Source organism: Erpetoichthys calabaricus, chromosome 7 (genome assembly GCF_900747795.2).
Source record: "Erpetoichthys calabaricus chromosome 7, fErpCal1.3, whole genome shotgun sequence".
NCBI classification, from domain to species: domain Eukaryota; kingdom Metazoa; phylum Chordata; class Cladistia; order Polypteriformes; family Polypteridae; genus Erpetoichthys; species Erpetoichthys calabaricus.
The window spans coordinates 142,724,703-142,746,330 of NC_041400.2; the positions used below are offsets into that span (position 1 = coordinate 142,724,703).

Consider the following 21,628-nt stretch of genomic DNA (forward strand, 5'->3'; position numbering starts at 1 on the left):
AGCAAGGCATGAGAAAAATGTCCATGCAAAACAGAAAAAAATAATCTCATGTCACATAATGTACATGTCCATTATCCATTCGAATGCTCAAAACCTGCAAAACACATGCTTTTTTTTTTTTACTAAAATATTGTTGAATAGTTGCCTCCAGATTTATCGATGCACACACAAACAGGAAGCGTAACGACACATGGGGAGAATTTTTTGAATAGAAGACTGGACTCTTGACCAACAAATGATGAAGAGAAGTATGTCTTTAATTCAGTTGTGTAAGTAACATATAAAAAAATATCTAATTTTTGGTTGCAGAATTTCTTTAACTATGTTCAATCTATACTAGAGATGTTAAAATCCAAATTAAGTCTTAAATTTTTAATATCAATTTACATGAGCTCAAAATTGTCAATTCTTATGACTGTGCCTCTAATGTCTAGCATTGAGAGAGAGGCTCTGCAATTCACTCAACATTTTATGCTTAAATAGGTGGTAGAGATTTAAAAAAAAAAAAAAAAATACTAGGTTTTTTATGGTTATTGGTAATATCAAGAAAGTCGGTACTACACTCATGTATGACTGCAAGTAGACAAATTACTTCTAAAGGCACAATAATACATGAGCAAAACATAAGGGAGGACAATACCTAAAATTGTTACAACCTTCTCCAGAAGTTATAGTGTCACAGATTTGTAGGAGAAGATTAAATGATGGTGAGATTAATCGCTTTTTTATACAGTAAGCCTCTGCCCATTTTGTAAGAGTCATATACAGTTCAGGATTGCAGGGAAACATTGTACACAATTAGACATATAGGACTGTGAGATGTGGGAGGACTAACGGTGCTATCAACAATTGTAGCAAGTAAAAGTCAAGGAAAGTTTCAAATGAAGAGACTTTTCTTGCAATAGTGGTGAGAGTAGCTACTCTCCAGGTCCTGCAGATATCTTCTTTACAACATCAGGAGAATCCGCCCCTTTCTCACTACAGAGGCTACTCAGCTTCTCGTCCAGACCTTGGTCATCTCTAAGCTGGACTACTGCAACTCTCTGATGTCTGGACTTTCACTAAAGGCAACACGACCACTTCAATTGATCCAGAATGCAGCTGAAAGACTCGTTTTTAATATTCCCAAATTCTCTCACACTACACCTCTGCTGCGGAACCTGCACTGGCTCCCTGTGGCTGCCCGCATCAGGTTCAAAACCCTAACACTTGCCCTTAAGGCCAAAACTGGAACTGCACCACCTTACATATCAGCACTGGTTAAGCAGCGTGTCACTTCTCGCTCTCTCAGAACATCAAGCACTGCTCGTCTCGAACCACCCTTACTTAAAAGAAGAGGACGACATGCATCAAGTCTCTGCAGTGTTGGCTCCTCAGTGGTGGAACGAACTTCCTCTTGCTGTACGAACAGCGGAGACCCTCACTTTCTTCAAACGTCGTCTGAAGACACACTTCTTTAAACAGCACTTGGGGGACTAAAGTCCCATACTTTTTTCTACCCTTTCTCTTTAAAAAAAAAAAAAAAAATTTGGTACTAAACTTACTATTTTCTTCTAGCATGGTTTTGTGTACAACTTGGTCAGCGGTAACTTGTTTAATGACAGTAGATTTAATCCTAGCCTAAAAAGACTGAAGAACAATCGTAGACTACTAAGCACTGTTGTAAGTCGCTCTGGATAAGAGCGTCTGCTAAATGTTGTAAATGTAAATGTAAATGTACTCCTTTGGTAATAGCAAAATAAAAAGTCTCTAGTGCTTCCAAGTACAAGGGACATCTCCCTATTGATATAATAAGTACTGAGTTAACAGAAACACATGATTACAGACATACACAGTTAGGAATTTGGACAAAATGGCACATTTCACTACTGAATAGAAATACAACAATAAATAAGATACTCCATGAATATATCATTTTTTATAAACTCTATGCTAAAATGCCCCCAACATTATTAACCAAAGCTCTGCATTGAATTTTGACATTTATGAATCTGCACATGCCATAGTGTATGATGACTTAGGGTATTGTAAAGTTTGTGCAAGATGTGTACCCATAAAGCCTACTGACCTACACAAGCAATCCAAAGAAATTTCACTGTGACACGTTGTTCAACAATGGTGCAGTGCTGCAGTGGAGTATTCATGCTCATTTGACCTTGGCTTCAACTAGACCAAGGGCAGATTGCTGCAATGTACATGTTCAAACTACCTATAAGCCATTGTGAATGTGTTGTATTGCTTCATGTTCTCTCCATTGTGGTTACTGCATAATTTTCAAATTTCCTTGTGGCATCCCTAGAGACAACTAAGGACACAAACCGGCTCAATAAAATTAGGAATCTAGTATAATCTGAGTTTAGACAAACCAAAATATATGTCTGAGTCATACTGAGTTTGTCATGCTTTTGTTGGCTGACTGCGCCTGTTCCTGAAATTGTGTATTGCAAAACTATGTTATGCTGTTTATATTGTTTGTTGTACAGGGATGTAGTAAAGTAGTACCACACCAGCCTCTGTAATTTTCTGGGTGGACAACATGTCTTTTTTTTTTTTTTTTTTTTTTTAAATACATCTTCCTATCTGATATGTGATATAGTCGTCTGCTACATTTCAAATTTTAAGCATTGAAATTCCCTTGTTGAAGCATGCACACTTTATCTTCCTTCATATTTTATCAGTAGCACGGAGAGTCTGAAGCAATAGCACACCTAAAGAACTTTACATATGAGACATGGAGAAAGAGAGAGAGTTGCACATTTCATCTAGTTGTCATAATTTTTATGTAGTCTTGTTATGGTAAAATGTCTTTGTCTTGTTTAACTCTGTTGTTACCAAATCAAATTCAGAAGTTTAGCTGAGCAATGGCCTACTGCTCTTTGCTCAGCAACTTTTTTTTAACCTTCTGTCCTCTCAAGAATGCAAACTGGAAAAAATATGGTTAAAGAAAGGCACAATTACCTTTGTGCTAAACCAGACTGGTAGTCAACAACCTGTGGACATATTCAAACGTGATACACCAGGAACAAAGTTAGAGTAATTGACAAAAGCTCACAATTGAAAAAAATGTAAATCCTAAAACAGTATGTTTAACATTAGCACTATCAACCCTTAAAGACTGTTACAGAGGCTGAAAGGCACAGTGGGGGCTGGGCAGTGTCGTGAACTTGGAACTCCTACAGATTTTTTTTTTCTCTGCAGCCCTCTGGAATTTTTGTTTTTTCTGTCCTCCCTGCCATCAGACCTTACTTTAGTCTTTGTTATTTAGTATTGCCTAATCATATTTTTATATTTTTATTTTTTAGAAACTTTTCTTTCTTCCTCTTGTAAACCACTTTGAGCTACATAATTTGTATGAAAATGTGCTATATAAATAAATGATGATGATGATGTTGTTGTTGAAAGGCATAGTGCCTAGTGTTATGAAGGTTGCTTTTGTTTAATTTATCATGCCACTCATAAGGTGATTTTTAAATAGCTAAGGTGGACAAAGGCCTTCATAACAGGAGTTAATGGCAAGAAGCATGTGAAGCCCAGGCTCTTGTCTGTCAGTTTCTTATTTGCATCTTTTGTTAATTGCTTCTGAATAAATGTTAGATAATAAAAGCTAGCACAGATGAATAAGGTGTACAATTTCAAATTGTGTAAGTCCATGTTCAGTACCTGTTGAAGAGAAGTGTGTCCTTTGAAGAGTGGATTGACACTCGTTGATTGAGAATGCAAGTATGAGGTTGATCCAACTGCATTGTTGGGGAAGTGTCACTGCTAGTAGTTAGCACTTGATTAGTTTTGTTTAATTTCTGCCGTTCTTTAGCAGTAGTATCTGTAGTAGAGGCGGTGTAAAGAATTCCTTTCTTTGAGCTGATGAAACCTGGAACAATGACTGAAAAAGTCAGAGAGGAACACACTTTTTCTGTGTTTTCTATTTTCCTTGAGATAGAAAGTCAACTGACTGTTAGTTGGATTCCTATCAGCCTGCATCAATTGTTTGTCTATAATTTAACACGTATGTCATGCCATTTAACATTCAGAACAAACCTCAAGACCTGTTGGTAATTAGTAGACATCTCTCCCATGTTCTGTTTTCAAATTGTAGTACTTTTTCTATAGAAAATTTTAGCAAGATCAAGAATTATATGCTAAGTACAGTCCATGAAGTTATGGCTGTTGTGACCGAAATAAGGGGGATACTCATTTCGTGAATAACTCTGGCTCACAATGGATTTGACCATAATGTGGAGTCATTCAGTTTACAATAATTTATTTCTTGTGAATTTTTTTTCATATTCTTATTGCCCCTTTGTTGTTTGAAATGTTTTCTCCTTAGAACAATGAACAAGCTAACTCAGTTGGAGCGCCTCGATCTTGGAAGCAACGAATTCACAGAAGTGGTAAGTATACTTGAATAACAAAAATTTAAAAAATAAATAGCAGTGATAAGTAGTCCATGGCGTGGAACAGGTTTTTACATGAATAATTGTGTTTGGTGCTCCCGTCGGGTGCGGGTGCGAGAGAGTGTGCTTAGCTCTATAGTTAGTTGGGGAAGGGAGGTAGGCAGATTGGTCGGGTGCCTCAATTGTGCCTCAGAGGTAGAGACATGTCATATCTGCTCCCAGTTACATAGGAGAGTTATAAATGAGCCCGTGTGGAAGGTGAGGGGAAGCAAATCAGGAAAGAGAAAGAAAACGAGAGACGGAGCAATAGCAGGGAACAGAGAATGAAATGAAAGAAGGGATGATGGAGATTGCAGGAGGCATGTAAACCAGTGCAAGAGGTTGGAAGCAGGTAGCTGGGTGAGGAGCCCCAAGGAGAGCGTAGGACGGACACTCGAGCGGACTCAAAAAGGTCTACTCCAGTTGAGCATTTCCAGTAGCTGGAGTGACCCAATCCTCACAGCAGGCTTCCACGTAAGTCTGGGGTGACACAGCAGGAGATTAAAGAGCTCGGCTCAGACTGAGAGCCCTACTTGTTGCCTGCAGCCATCAGGAACCCAGGCCTGTTTAAGAGGGGTGGCCATGCCTGTCAGCCAAAGGGGTTCTCATGCTGATGGATCTGCAGAGGGAAAGTTGTTTTAGAAGAAAGCACCAGGACTTACGCATCTTTGAATAGTTTTTATTTTTTTTAATTTTATTTATTTATTTTTTTTTACCTGCCATGGATTTTAACTCTGTTTCAGAGGAACAGATTTATTATAGTTGTTTTAGCCTCTTGTGGTTTGCTTCAGTTTTATGAATTATTTTATTAGATTATTTGTTTAAGATGGTTTCACACTGCACTATTGAACACTTTTTTGTTTTAGTTTGTTTTTAATAAAAGCACTGTTATTTTTGCACCTACCCTTTGGCTAGATGTGTTCTCGTTTACCCAACTTATCTCACTTATGACTATTGATGGTTGCAGGTTCAAGAGGCTCCCAAATGGAGCAGGGGGCATGGAGCCAATCCACACAGTCACAATATCTTCATCTTGTCACATAATAAAAACGTTTTGATAAATGATGACTCTTAAAAGTAAAATCAATAACGAATAATCACTTAATTAAATCTGCATCCCTTCTGTGCATGGTTATGTGCATGAGTGTGCCTGCAGTGAACAGGCAACAGTATCCAAGGTGTAAATTTCTTTCTTTCACATTGCAGTTTCAGTTCAATCCTGTCCTCTGTACTAACTGATGAAAAAACTTAAATCCAGAATATAAATGCAATTTTTCATCATTTTTTGTAATTAATCAGTTTATTAACAACTATTTAAAGATTAAAAATTGCACCTTATTCAAGAACACTCAAGTAATTCAAAGGTGATTTGTGTAAATAATTAGTGACAACATGCTACTCTTTACATTAAGTGAAAAGTGTGTTATGCATGATTCTCTTGGAGTTAGTAGCATTTTTCAGACTGTTAACTGCCAAGCCGAATGTAAGAAAAGCCACTCTGACAACACCCATGTTACAGTTATGCTTAGGTAGCTTATTGATATATTTAGGATACAGGTTATGTTCATAATTGGCTCTGAGTTGCAGTGTAGAAGTTAAATCAAGGCCTTTTTTCATGTTTGAAGTTTTTTTCCCTCTACTGGTAGGTGTACCTGCATGTGCTATCAAACTGCTACAGATGAATCAAAATATAGCAGAATGACTTGTGTTCAGTCCGCATAGATAGGTGCATGTCAGACCTATTTTCCAGTCACTACACTGGCTCCTTGTAGCACCCCCAATGTATATGGAGATCAGTGCAAGGTACATTTTTCCTTCTCAACCACTTAAGTCTGCTAGTGAACGCCACATAGTGATGCCACATCTTTGTGGCTTTAACAACCCAGTTATTCACAGAAACCCAGTTTCTAATATGCAATGTAAACCCTTATTCTGGTTAGAGAAACTGGAATACTGATCTCTGAGAAACCAGGTAAACACATGTAGATTTCTTTATGAGTTGATTATTTGGTCATGTAAAGCCTTAACCAGGTTACAGTTAAATCTTTTGCAGTCTGCATATGTCTGCTGCACTCTGTTAGTCTGCACATGTGTTAGCTCCACACGCTTTCAACAGCCCACAGGCAGAAGAGGGTGGAAGCATTCCCAAGATGCAAACGCTCAGGAAATTGCATTACTTCAGAAATCGCTAAATTTACAGTACAGTGCTAAGCTGTGAAGCACAACCTCAGTAACCGTGTTGGGGTAATATGTTAAAATTAGCATGCATTGTGTAGGTATTTCTTTTACCTAATTCATGTTTATCTCAGTGTTTACTTCTATGATGTTCTCTTTGCACTGCAATTTTAGTTTAGGCAAAAGTGATTTAGTCCAACAGCATTTAATGTTTTTCATCCTATTTTTCCCAATTAGTTTTTTGTTTGTAATCAGCTGTTTTTATTTCTTTATGAAGAATGCAAAACAGAAGATCTAATATTAAATGAAATCTGTCATTTAAAGTCCCTCTCATGGGGCAAATAAAATGTAAGAGGTTAACTTGAATAAGTATTTCCTTAATTATGATTTGTATCTCTTCAATAGCCTGAAGTCATTGAGCAACTCACTGGTTTAAAGGAATTTTGGATGGATGGAAACAGACTAACATTTGTTCCTGGGGTATGTTACCTTTATGTTACTTGAATTTATTTTGTTTTTTTGCTATAAACAATCAGATTGAAAAATAACTTCACATTATTTTTCCAAAAATATTTAGCAATTATATATTCAGCATATTTATTTATTTACTTGCATAATAGCAAGATGATATAAAATAGTGCTACATTTTATCACCTATTTTGTATGTACCAGGAGTAAAATTCAGATAGAGAGGGCAAATGTTTATGAAATGCAGCTGTGAAACTATAACTGTTGCAATAGCAATTTTATTGCATTTTTGACAAATGTGAGATTTATCTGTATTGTGTAACATAGAACACTGTGGACAAGTTTTGCTTGTTAATAGGTAACATTCATTTTATTTTGGTTTATTTTCAAGTTCTGCACAGCTAATGTAAAAATATATGTAGATTTTGAAGTATTTGTCCATTTTTTAACATATTCTGTGTCTGATCTCCTTTCCATTATATAAGAAAAAACCCATAAGATAAGATTCTCACTATCATCGTGGATTCTGAAATTAATAGTATTATGACTATAGACTAACATCTACACTAAGTAAATACAATAGAGAAATTTCTTCAGTACTATAGTTAATTTATCTATTTATTGCATGCATTCACTTCATTATACCAAAATAAAATGCAGCATTTAAACAAGTATTAGTGAATGTATGTAATGTAAATGAAAATGTGCAATTCATTTTAAAATATTTAATAGACCTAAATTTTCTAAAGTTTTTTTGCTGCCTGATTAATGTACTTTTCATCTTTTTGTGCTTATTCTTGGCCTTCAGATTATTGGAAGTTTAAAGCAACTTACCTATTTAGATTTGTCTAAGAACAACATTGAAATGATTGATGATCAACTGGCAGGCTGTGAAAGTCTTCAGGATCTTTTGCTGTCCAATAATGCACTTCAGCAGCTCCCTGGATCAGTTGGTGTGAAATTTTTCATTTTTTTCTTTGTTTAATTTAGCATTTGATATATATTTTTTTGCTTTCTTGTCTTTTCTGTGTACATTTTAAGTGTGATCTTATTGGTGCTAACAATTCTAATAAAATGCAGAGTCTCAGCTGCTTTGCACAACAATTTGAATCAATTAGTGCTTTTAGATGCATCTTTGGTTTTATTAATAGCTATACAGTAGGATCATTTCTGATAGTTCTGCACGGTGATAGAAAAAATAATACACATTTTCACATAAAACAGGATTTTCCTTCTTCATCATTAAATTACCAAACTACTCCTTAGTGTTTTAGTGTTCATTTGATATGTTGCCTCCAACATTTTGGAAAGCACATTTATTTATTCTACATTATGTCTTTTAGAAACATACAATACTGTACCAAAAAAAAACAAAACAGTGCAAATTTTTAGAGATAATGGAGAACTTCATTCAGACCTTTCGATTATTCATTACTTGTCCCATGGTAATAGTTTAGGTCTGTCAAAACTATGGGAACCTAATTTCATAGTAGTACTTAACCCCAAATTTTTAGATGCCTTTAATTAACATGTTGTTTTTAGTGTCTCTGTCACACCACTCTGTTAGGACCAAGTGCCTTAATATTCAGCATTTATTTTAGTGCCAATAACTTTCATAAGAGAGAGCTGTTTATTCAGTAGCATGAAATCATCTACTTATATGCTTCAAGCATCTCAGCCATAAAGAGGGTAAATTTTGGTATGTCTGTTAACTTTATACAATTAAATACCAACAAACCTGAACTGATTTTTTTTGTGGTTTATCTAGCTTCCCTGTCTCCCTATGTCTTGATTTCTGTAAATGTTTCCATCATCCTATGTTACCAGAAACAAACTTTTAAATATCACAGCTCAGCACTGGAGCAGTTTTTTTTTTTTAAATAGCCTGAAGTATATTTTACTACCATGATCCAACTTCTCAGTATTCATTAACCCTCATTTGGATTAGTGTAGCTCTTTCTTCAGTCTTTTTCATCCACAATGTTTTAACAGATTACAATAGTTTCAGAATTATTCCAAATAATTTTCAAAATTGCACCAAAAAAGCCTTACATGCCCATGAACTACACATAGTTGCTTCATGTTCCACAAAATCTTTTCTGATGCCTCTGACATTTTAATGCCAGTTCTTTTGCTATTATGAAGCTCCATTCTGAAACACTTGGTGGAGGCACCTTTTTAATATTTTGGTTACGCTGTGATAGATCCAGTTGTATGTATATTTATCAGGAATAGTCTTTTGTAATATTCAAATTACTCCTAAAAACTTGCTCTCTATTTTGTGTATTTTAGAATGGCAATAACTATTTTTTCTGTGTGATTTTTCTAAACCTAATGTACATACGTCGATTCTGTAGTGGAGGTCTACTGTCTCATTCTCCATCTTATTTATTTAGTCTTGACAGTTACAAGCTCTTCCAAATATTTATCTAATTGTTATTATTCTTGTATTATGTAATTAACTTGTACTGCACTTTGTGTTATAGCTTTGAGTAGTCTTCATGAGTGCTTTATCAAAAGTAACATGCCAAATACTTTAGTTGACGCTGCAGTTTTTATAATTGGCACAGAGTCTATAATGCAATGATAAGGTTACATTCTTAAAACCCACATGGATCTAATTTGGGGTCATGATGGAAGAAGCCTTGGCTACCACAATGTGAGAAACAGCCCTGGACAGGGTGAAGGGCTCATTTTCACATGTATCTACATTCAATCTTAAACAGAGATGGTTTAGAATTGCTAGTTAAACCATCAATGATACATTCTTTAATCATTATCATTTGTTGGTCTCTCAAAAATTTAGTGTCAGTTGAGCTCCCTGTAAAATGGAACCATTTGTGCTTAGTCTTTTACTAAGCTAGAAAAAAATGAGTGTCCATAGAGAAAGTAACATGATATAGTGCTGTATAAGCATTTACATTTGCTATACTGATTTTCTTTGAATATAACAGGTTTTGTTTTATTTCAATCCTTGAAGTACCTGTTGTTGATTAATTTACTGTGTTTGTTAAACTTTGATAACAGGTTTGTGTATTTTTGTCAGGCTCACTAAAAAAACTTTCAGCACTCAAAATAGATGAGAACCAGATAATGTATCTACCGGAAACAATAGGAGGGTAAGTTGAAATGAACGAATTAACAAATAAGATGCCATTATTTTTTAATTTATATTGCCTTGAAAATGTGTTTTCCTGCTATCTGTTTTTGTATATTTGCATATTTTTCACAATGAATACTGTAAGGCTGTCAATGCAAAGCCTATTAGACAAAACAAATTCTAACTGTATAGTAATCCCAAAACTTTATTATTTTATTTATTCACCAATGCAGGTTTCCAGTAACTATTTTCTCTTGTAAAAAAGTAAATTCCACTTTAAATGCAATAATTGGTTGGGATACCTTTAGCAGCAAAAAATACAACAAGGTGTTTTCCATCATTTTTAATAGTTTTTAAATTACTATGGGGGAATTTTGGACCAGTCATCTAGACCTGCTTGTTCAAAGTATATACAGTAATCCCTCCTCTATCGCGGGGGTTGCGTTCCAGACCCCCCCCCCCCCTGCGAAAGGTGAAAATCCGCGAAGTAGAAACCATATGTTTATATGGTTATTTTTATATTGTCATGCTTGGGTCACAGATTTGCACAGAAACACAGGAGGTTGTAGAGAGACAGGAACTTTATTCAAACACTGCAAACAAACATTTGTCTCTTTTTCAAAAGTTTAAACTGTGCTCCATCACAAGACAGAGATGACTGTTCCGTCTCACAATGAAAAGAACATATCTTCCTCTTCAAAGGAGTGCGCGTCAGGAGCAGAGAATGTCAGAGAGAGAGAGAGAAAAAAAAGCAAACAAAAATCAATAGGGCTGTTTGGCTTTTAAGTATGCGAAGCACTGCCGGACAAAGCAGCTACAAGGATGTACAATGTAAAGGTAGTCTTTCAGCATTTTTTATGAGGAGCGTCCGTATCCTCTAGGCCAGTGTGCGAACAGCCCCTCTGCTCACACCCCCTCCGTCAGGAGCAGAGAATGTCAGAGAGAGAGAGACAGAGAAAAACAAACAATCAAAAATCAATACGTGCCCTTTGAGGTTTTAAGTATGTGAAGCACCGTGCAGGAAGCATGTTGCTTGACAAAGCAGCTGCACAGAAGGGAGCAACGTGAAGGTAATCTTTCAGCATTTTTAGACGAGCGTCCGTATCGTCTAGGGGTGCGAACAGCCCCCCTGCTCACACCCCCTCCATCAGGAGCAGAGAATGTCAGAGCAAGAGAGAGAGAGCGAAAAGCAAACAATCAAAAATCAATATGTGCTGTTTGATCTTTTAAGTATGCGAAGCACAGTGCGGGAAGCGTATCGCTTGACAAAGAAGCCATATGTAAGCCCAGCAAGGAAGAGAGCAATGTGAAGGCAATCTTTCAGCGTTTTTTGAGGAGCGGGCCGTATCCTCTAGGGGTGCGAACAGCCCCCGTGCTCACAATATATTTGAGGAGTTTTATTTAATATGTAATACGCGCTCTGGTTGGGTAGCTTCTCAGCCATCTGCCAGTAGCGTCCCTTGTATGAAATCAACTGGGCAAACCAACTGAGGCACCATGTACCAGAAATTAAAAGACCCATTGTCCGCAGAAATCCGCGAACCAGCAAAAAATCTGCGATATATATTTAAATATGCTTACATATAAAATCTGCGATAGAGTGAAGCCGCGAAAATCGAAGCGCGATATAGCGAGCGATTACTGTACTGTATTTCAGTGAAACGTTAATTCAATTGGAAGTAGAGAGATATCCAGTTCATATTTAATATGGATATTTCCACTATACTACAGGGTGAATTCTCTTTATCAAACAATCATTTTATATAGTGTGTTTTTATAGTTAATTCTATACAGCAAAATGAGGATTGAGGTGAACAACTACATGTATATGCATTTGGTGGGTGAGTTAGCAGATATAATTGCCTTAAGCATAGTAATAGAAATCATATTGTTATTGTGTCTTTTGTGAAAGTGCTAACAAATATGAGATTCACTGGTTAAACAGCATTAATGTGGTATAATATGTAACTACAGCCATTCTATAGAACTTTTAAAAGTGTGTCATTTTGCATAGGAAATATTTTCTTCCCTTGTTTAGCCATATACAGTAAAATGTATTAGTGTGAGTCCAGCCTTCTTCTTGGAGGTGAAGTCCAGCCTATGTGACAATGTATGGTAAAAAGTATTTGTAATGGGTTACTCCACATTTGAAAAATAAAAGTGTTAAAAATATATTGTTCTGCTAGTTGCTCACATAGTTCTTTTTATTTTTTTCATAAAGCAAATGCACACGGATGCAAACCCATTGTAAATTCAATCCTATAGTGGCCAATTAACTGCATTAGCCAACTGCAAAAAAGGGAAGTTCTAAATGTTAAACACCACAGATCATTGACTATGAAACATCTTGCTCTTAACGAGTTAAAATTATTATAGCACATGTCTTTTATGGTATCAAAATGTGATTTATTAGTCCAAAAAAACATTTGTACATTTGCTTCACAACATATACTATATATTAATGCAGATTGTAAGCAGTATTACACTCTAGCTCATAGTGTCAGTTTGTCTTTTTTAAGAGTTTTATTCTCCTGTATAGTGTTTTTGTCCACTTTTGTGTTTCATCAACTGTAATTGTAGGGTGTTGTACCATGTTAGCCATTGTGAATGTAGAGAAAAGCCAAGCAAAATGATACCTTTTATTGGCTAACTAAAAAGATTACAAAACGCAAGCTTTTGAGGCAACTCAAATCAATCTTACATCTTGCCTGAAGAAGGGGTCTGAGTTGCCTCGAAAGCTTGCATATTGTAATCTTTTTAGTTAGCCAATTAAAGGTGTCATTTTGCATGGCTTTTCTCTACATCAACCGTAATTGTAATTCCTGTCAGAAATATTCAGTTTCAATTAGTGATTTTTTTTTAAATGGTAGATAACAACATAAATTACTTCCTAATCACATACATTTGAACTCATTACTAGTTTACAGTCGGCCTGCTTCCTGGAAAAGGGATGACTGTCATTGCAATAAAGACTATAGGTTATCGATGCCTTCCTGCATTCCCCTTGCTTGCTCTGTAACTGAAATTTATAGATATTTCTCATTTTTAAAATCTGTACTGAATTGAAACTGGTCATTTTGAAGTTCTGCATAAGTGAATCTACTCTGACACTAGATAGGCATCAAATTGAGAAACCTGGTTAAGTTTTTGAAAGTCATTACAAAAGTGCCAGTTCCACTAAAGAAGTGCATTGGGGCTAGACCACAGACTTGCCTTTCTTCCTTTGATATTAGTAGTGGTATTTTTTATTTTTTTTTACTTCAGCTTCACTTCATTGGTGATAGTCATTAATATATTATTTACGATATGTTTTAAAATTTACTTCTACCAACAGAATGTTATGTTGCACTCTTAATTAAAAATGCAAAGTCTGTCACAGACATTCTATTTTTCACCAAAACCTAATACTGCAAGTGATAACATTTAAAATGACTTTTGATTTCTTAATGACAGTGTTAAATATTGAACATCATTTTACAAATAGGCTTTACGTTCTTTTTTGTTTTATTTTACTTACAGAATCTGAATCATTAACACATTAGCTTCTCTACTTAATATGCAAGTCATTTGTCTTTTCATTGTTATAATTTATCAACTAGCATATAGTTAAAAGATGCACGAATGTGTAAATTTAACATATCTTCACAAAAAACTCATATTGCTATTTTCTGTTTTTTGGTTGTTTTCTTCTTTTTTCTAGTCTTACTTCATTGGAAGAACTTGACTGTAGTTTTAATGAGATTGAAGCATTACCATCATCTATTGGGCACTTCACCAGTTTGCGCACTTTTGCTGCCGATCATAATTTTTTAACTCAGCTGCCACCTGAGGTAACTGTTTTAATCCATTTATACACATAAACCAATCGTCAAGATTTGTACTCAAATATTCAGTGTTTTTGGGGTAGCCAAGTGAATAACTCTGCAGTACTGCCTTACACATTTACAATCCTGTAGTCTAAATTTATATATCTAGGTGTAGCGACAAATTGTGTTTATTGACAATGGTTTTCTGATGTATTCTCGGGCCTATGTGTTTATTTGCATCACAGAAACATGTTGATTTTTAATGCCATGACATCTGAAGGATCAAAGACCCCCGCCATTCTGTATTTGTTTTTGACGTGATCCTTTACAAAGAGAAAAATTTTCTGGATTCCTTCTATCTGTCAATAATATTAAGCACTATAGAAGATGAAAGCCCTAATTGTAGCCTTTGGTATCTGGCTATGAATCCTTTTAGCTTTGAAATTGTATTAACTTGTCTTATATTTAAACGTCCACCTGTGGAAGTGTGTAGTTAGTTTCCAGCACGGGCTTCCAGAGCTAGTTAGTTATAAAGTGCATTTTGTAATGCTGGATGAATACATTATTTAAATGATACTGGAGGCCTGTCGGGAGGGGGGGGGTTGTTGGAATGGACATAGTCCAATGTATTTCGGGTATCAGTGCCTGTGTGTCTCTGCAGTTTTCTGCCAGTGTTCACAATTTTGCAGACCTGAAACTTCATGTATAAAACTTGGCTATGCTCAGAAATATACATAAACCATTTCTTATGCAAAAGTTGAGATACATAAAATGGCAACTTGACCTCAAAATTGGCTTAATATTATGTAAAGTTTCAACCATCCATAAATCCGACACATACTTTTTGGAGCTGGCACCAAAGCAACTCCAGGCACCAGGACAAATGAAATGAAAAGAAAATCTCATTCCATTGAATATTTTAATAACAAGTCACATTCCATTGTCCATTCATCCATTTTCTTAACCTGCTTTATCCTGAGCTGGGTCATATTATGGTTAACTGAGATGTTATCTAAGTAGCAATCTTCAGTGCTGTCAGCAATCACAGCAAAATGCCTTCTGATCTCGCCTTATCCACCTTGACTGTTAGGAAATTGAATGTTTCAGGGTAGCATCTTAATTATACCATCCAATACAGATGCCACGACAAGACTCAAGTTTGACTGTGAGATTCCAGTCCAGTCAGCCAGTTCATGTTCAAAAGTGCCTATCACCAAATACCCTACAATTAATAGGACCTGTAATAGATCAGGATTTGCATGATTTCTGTGTGTAATGTATGCTTGAATTCAGCAAGCAACTCTTAAGAGGGACAGCACTAGGAAGTCAAAATTGGCCTATAAGGTAGTTACCATCACTAAAAAGTACACAAATATTAACAACATTTAAATGACAGAAAACATTATGTTTTTAAGTTTGTCTTCTTAGTTTAGTTATGGCAAAAGGAAGCACTTAAGCATAAAGTAACATTCAGGTTTAACTTAGTCACCTAATTTGGAAGTTGAAGCATTTTCTCTTATTTATTTGCTTCATCAAAGAGAAAGCTGTAACATTTTTGTTTTTTAATCGCCAATTCAGACTACTGATGATCTGTTTTTCCGACAGGAGCGTCTATCAGATGTTTAAAAGAAGAAAATGCTGAATTCAAAATATACACGTAGAAATAACCTCTCTCAAGCTAAATCTGAAACAGGAAACAAATCTGTAATTGAAATTATATACAGTATTCCTCTGTTTTCAGGATAAGCAACATGCAAGAGACTGCTAATATAGTGTGTCCATGTGGGCGAGATAACTCTGCCCATGTCTGTATAAACCTCAAGTTCACATTCACAGAAGTTTGATTTGCTCTGTTTTCCCATGGTTTATAGTAAAGACGTCACTCAGAAACATGACCAAATTTATATGGTGATTAGATCATGAATATTCAAAAAGGCATGTTTTAAGTTATGCATGGATACTACTGGGATGTAACAGGGGCCATACACATAGTTTTAAGCTGATACAAGATTTATTAAGGAACTTAGCATGGCATTTGGTGTACATACAGTTCTATAAATCCAATTTTGTGAGTACAGTACACTCCCAAAATTTGCGGGGGTTACATTCCTAGAGCACCCGCGAATTTTGGATGTGGTTAAAAAAAAATACCTATTTTTATAGTTTAAACCCTAAATATGCCCCCAAAACACTTTAATTTAATTTAACTCAGATTAATACATTACCTAAAAAAAAGAATGTATATGTACACCTGCATACTGTACAGTACTGTACTGATATGTCACCCACAGTGCTAGAACGTAAAATACCAATGTTACCGCTATATGTACTGTAATTCATGCAAGCGCATTTTCATTGGCAGAAACCTTAGAAGGTGCAGGGCGTTTCGGTGACATCTTGGGGATTTAACCCTTAAACTGCCATATACTTGGGGGTTAATGCATCCCTGGATACCAAATACTTTTTTGCTGCACTTTAAGTAAACGTCACAATTCACAAAGAAAAAGTGAAATTTTAATGGAACACATTTTTTTAATGCAAAGAGTATCACAATTACTACAACACTAATCATTTTACACACTGCTAATGAACTGTAAAAACTATTTAAAAAAACTACCAGAACAATATGTACAAAGTGCAACTGATGCAATGGACGAAACTCAGTAAACCACCGAACTGACTGCACTCAAGTACACAGAGGTAAGCAGTGATGCTGGCAGGCTATAATGCAGTGACTCAATCACAGGGACAGTGAGGCTCAGTGCTGCAGGATGTCACGCTTGGGTCACAGAATTGCAAAGAAACACTGGAGATTGTAGAGACAGGAACTTTATTCAAACACTTCAAACAAACATGTCTCTTTCAGAAGTAAAATGAGCTCAGTATGCAGTTAGTTAGTTAGTTAGTCGTGTAAAAGAATAGGCAAACATCATAGGGGAGCACAACAGGAGTGGGACCCGCAACAGGAGCAGAGGATGTCTTGGGGAGGAGAGAGAAACAAAGCAATCAGCCAAAAAGGACAGGTGCTGTTCAGGCTTTTAAGTATGCGTAGCATTGCGTGAGAAGCATATCACACGACAGAGCAGCCGCAAGTAAGGGAGCAATGTGAAAGTAGTCTTTCAGTGTTTTTTAAGAGGAGTATTTTGAGGAGTGTCAGTTTCTTCTAGGGGTGCGTTCAGCCCACTGCTCACAAGGGGCTGGCAATGGTCATGAGCTGGCTGCTCAACAAATGTACGGCACTGACTGATCAGCTCCTGCGTGCTCGCAAATGGCACTGGGAAACGACTCTAGCTGGTTGTGGTGGTTTAAGGGTTAAGAGGAACAAAACGGAAAACACAAGAACGCTTAGCTGGAGATGCATCACAGTCAATCAGCAGCAAGGAGAAATGAATAATGTCGTAGCTGTCCGGTGCCGCTAAGATTCACTTCGTCGAGAAGACGGCGATTTATTTATTTTTATGGTGGAGATTCCAGGGACGCACCCAGCCTTGGCCTGACCTGCACTCACTCACAAAACAAACAGAGACAAAAACAAAGCAAACCGGTAATGAAACAGCAAATAAGGAATGTAATGAAAACAAATGAAATAAATGAAAACGATACCACCCCTGTTCATCTTACAGCGATTACACATTAAATACAACAAAGCACAAACAAATCACACACAGTAAACCATGAAAAACGGCAACGGATGAAATGTAATGATGAAAATAGATAGTCCAGAGATCCGCACGTTGATTGGGCATGTAAAGATAGTCCTACCGCTAGTTCCTGAAATGGTGAAGATGGGTTCAGGAGCGCTCCTTTCTTTGCAGGATGGCCATGAATCCATTTACAGTTCTCATATACACAGGCAGACGGCAGACAGTCCAGACACACGAAACGATCCAGGACAAAATGAATAAGTACAGGTAACCCAACAGAAGGCAGACAGACAGGAACTTGTAACACAAATTACAAAAACCTTTTTTTTGCTTTTGGTCACCAGCCCCCTTTTTAAAAGCCGCGCTGACATCCTTTGACCCCAGCAGCCCCAGCACCCTCAGCAGAAGACCAATCAGAGCCACTGCACGGACTGCTGGGAGTTGCAGTTTCAAATTCTATTGGGTACTTTCACCATCCCAAGCCACGTTTTCTTCTACAGTTGCTTCCTGGTCTCTCTATGGCTTTTATCATGGCAATACTGCACTGTAAAGATTGCGGAGGATATTTGTGGTTTCCGCTAGCAATTATTAGATATGTTCTAAGGAAAAATCTGCGAATGACTGAGGCTGCAAACTCTGAACCGTGACTTCGCGGGGGTCTGCTGTGCACTGTTTTTTCATTTCATGCATAGGAAAAATTTTAGTATGGTATTTAGGCAAAGTTTAACATGTGGAAATGTCTGGCTCAGGTTTCCTAGAATTATTGATGCTGATCACACACTCAAAGAAAAATTCCTGCAATAACATGCTTGTGTAAAATGAGCTAGAGATAAAGCATTTCAGTCACCTCTTAACATTTGGTGGTGGTGTGCTCTGAACATTTAAATGAGGATCTCAGTTTATTTACTTTGAAGTTATTGTATACATTATTTAGTTATATTTTACTTTGTGGTATAGGTTGGAAACTGGAAAAATGCAACAGTGCTCTTCCTACACTCAAACAAATTGGAGTCCTTACCAGAAGAAATGGGTGAGATGCAAAAACTGAAAGTAATCAATCTAAGTGACAACAGGTAGGTGAGAAAAAAAAATCCATTTTTATTGCGGTTTAAATTATTAGTTTCTTTATAACCAAGGCAATTAAAAAAAATGAAGTATTATGTTTTAGTTTTCTTTCTCACTGTATGGGCATGTTAAGGATTTAATGAGCAATTATGTTGTCCAGAATAATGATCAAAAATGTTAAGGTATGTCATTAGGTTCTAAATGTCAATTATGAAAATTTCTGTTATGTTGTCTTAGTATTCTGCTGCTGGAGTATATGAATTTCCCCTTGGGATTAATAAAGTATCTATCTAATTTAGGTGGTTTTGTTATTAGTAGTAATCTGCCTTAATATTAATGTTTTGTGGTTAATTGTATTTGCAATGTAACTATCCAATCCAGATATGTTTACAATATTAAATATATGTGGAATTCCACTTATATGTGTGTTTATTTATTATTTAATATATTTATATAAAAGCTGATTAAAAACCCAGGAATGTTGGAAAGAGCAATTCAGTTTGAGGATTTGTTTTCAAAAGCACTAATTAATAAATGAAATGTTTATGTGTATTTATGTTAGTGACTTCAATTTTTTGCCTATATAAGTAAAAGTCTTTAATTTCATTACAAAATTTTGTGCTCACCAAGATAGCTTTTTACAGATCAAAAACAAAGCTGATATTTCTTGTTTAGATTTTTACCTGTGTTAAGTGTAGTTTCTACATTTCATTGGCCCTGGGTTATTGTTAGGTAATGCCTTCTAATTCCTACACACCTGCAGAGTACCTCTGCTGCTGGAATACATACTGCCTGGGTTGACAAAGTTTTTTAGTAATTATACTGGAATTACTAAAAATATAGCTTGGAATTGTGTTTTCTGAAGAGGTTATTGGTAACATTCTTTAAAAAAAGAACCAGAATACTTATTAATTATAGAAGGAATCTTTACCAGCATGCTGTAAAATGTTCTTGCTGATGATCTGCTACAGTCTGGTCTTCCTTTAATGGAGAAACATTGTATCCTATTGTTTGCTTACATACTCCTTGTAAGTTGCTCAATTCAATGTGCACCAGCATTTTCAGCTGAGGACATCTCAGAATAAATCCCTGTGATTACCATGAGGTATATTTTATTTGCATTTCTGTTTTAGTTTGGAGAAAATTGCTAGCTTGACTATTCTTTGTCTTACACAAGCTCTCAACACAGTCATTTAAGGATAACTAAATATACATTTTGTTGTTCTTTTGATTTTGTATAGTTATTTTGGAGAGGAGAGTTTTTTTATATTGTGTGTGGTTTCATTACTTGTTTTCTTTAACTAGATACTTACTGTGCTCACCGTGGAATAGACCTATACATAAAAATTATTTGGTTTATGAGATCTTGTACTAAGTTTGTGTTGAATAATGTGAAAATATTATTTCTTAAAGTCTGTTGATCAGTCAATTTAATATATTAGTTGGTAATGAAATTCATGTGGGCATTGGTCAAGGGGCAAACCTAAGACTATAGACAGTTTTATAGATTATCACTTTTTGTATTCTCTCATGGAATTATTCCCTTAACATAGGTTAAAGAACTTACCCTTCAGTTTTACCAAGCTGAACCAGCTAACTGCAATGTGGTTATCAGAAAACCAGGTGAGTGATTGGCATTTTGATATTTAACCTTTTTTTTATCTTCCTTAGAACTTTTTGTCATCTGTAGCAGATTTTTTAGTATAGGTGAGAGATTCCCCATTAGCTGTTGGCTGGTTCGTGTTTGTTTGTCGGACTTTATTTAATTTATTGTTAATTCTGGGAATGGCTATTTTGATCATGAGTGTGGCAAGTAAACACCAAGTAATTAACGTAATTCAAAAGTAATTAACAATTATTCTGGAATAGAGACTGCACCAAATATCTGTGAAATAAAACTAAAGCATTTGTACAAATGAAACTTTAAAATTAAAAAAAATAATATTAATAAAGTTCAAAAAGAACAACACAATGTTGGAGTGTTTTTGCACTGCTGCCTCAGAGGTTTTTTTTTTTTTTTGTTTTGTTTTTTTTTTGTTTTTGTTTTTTTTATAAGCCACTTTTGGTTTAAAACTAGCCTGTTGAGTCTGCATGGATTTTCCTCCAGGTATTGTTGTTTTCCTCACATATCCTTGTTCGTTTACGTGCTGGTTCTGGCTCTGTATATTGCCCGATCTGAGTAATTATGGGCATATGTGTGTTTTTGTGTCCTGTGATGACCAAAGATGGTTCCTGCTTTATACTTGCTTCTGCATGAGATCTCAAGTCCCTTGAGTAATACTAATGCAGTCAAGTTATAGATACTTCATTTAAAAAATGTGGTATGTCTGATACTTGTCTTACATGGCACAGTATATATGTTATATAAGTGTGACTTATTAAAATAATTGTTTTGAAATCCATATTGATTTGCCCGTTTTCATATGGTTTTCATATAATGCAATTGTGAATTAAAATTTTCCTTTTCACAACAGTAAAGAAACACAATCCTGATATTGCATTTCTTGGGAGTGTTGATTTCTTATTAAAAGTCTAATATAACATTTCCTACTGTAAAGGTACTATGTCCATTTGCTAAATATTATTATAGGGGCTGTGATGGCAGTAATCGGAATGTGCAAAGTGAACAAATGGGAAATCTTGTACTTTAGTCATACAACAAGGAATAAGATGACAAAATAATACCCTTTACATAGTGCATAATTTCATTTCTGCCACATGTAATACTATTGTCTCATAGGTACTAAATACAGGATACCAAATAGCTTTTATAGTGAATCTGATCATTATTCAATATAGAAACCAAACTCACCAAAATAACATTGTTATATGCAAAGCATAATTAATAGAACAATATGAAAAACATTACAGGGTTATTCCCACTGTTCTTTTGTTTATCAGCAAAGTATTTTACAGTTTTTATTATTTACAGTATTTAAC

The 21,628-nt window shown here is 35.6% G+C and overlaps 1 protein-coding gene across 4 annotated transcripts in view; it reads left to right on the top strand.

The window, feature by feature from the left end:
- The window catches only part of erbin (erbb2 interacting protein), a 303,640-nt gene that overhangs the window by 209,485 nt on the left and 72,527 nt on the right, over positions 1-21,628 (top strand). For all 4 annotated transcript variants that reach the window (XM_051929687.1, XM_051929688.1, XM_051929689.1 and 1 more), the window contains 7 exons: positions 4,325-4,388; positions 7,011-7,085; positions 7,882-8,026; positions 10,120-10,192; positions 13,874-14,003; positions 18,581-18,696; positions 20,242-20,311. In XM_051929687.1, the coding sequence (XP_051785647.1) occupies positions 4,325-4,388; positions 7,011-7,085; positions 7,882-8,026; positions 10,120-10,192; positions 13,874-14,003; positions 18,581-18,696; positions 20,242-20,311 (673 nt within the window). The remainder of the gene's footprint in view (positions 1-4,324; positions 4,389-7,010; positions 7,086-7,881; positions 8,027-10,119; positions 10,193-13,873; positions 14,004-18,580; positions 18,697-20,241; positions 20,312-21,628) is intronic.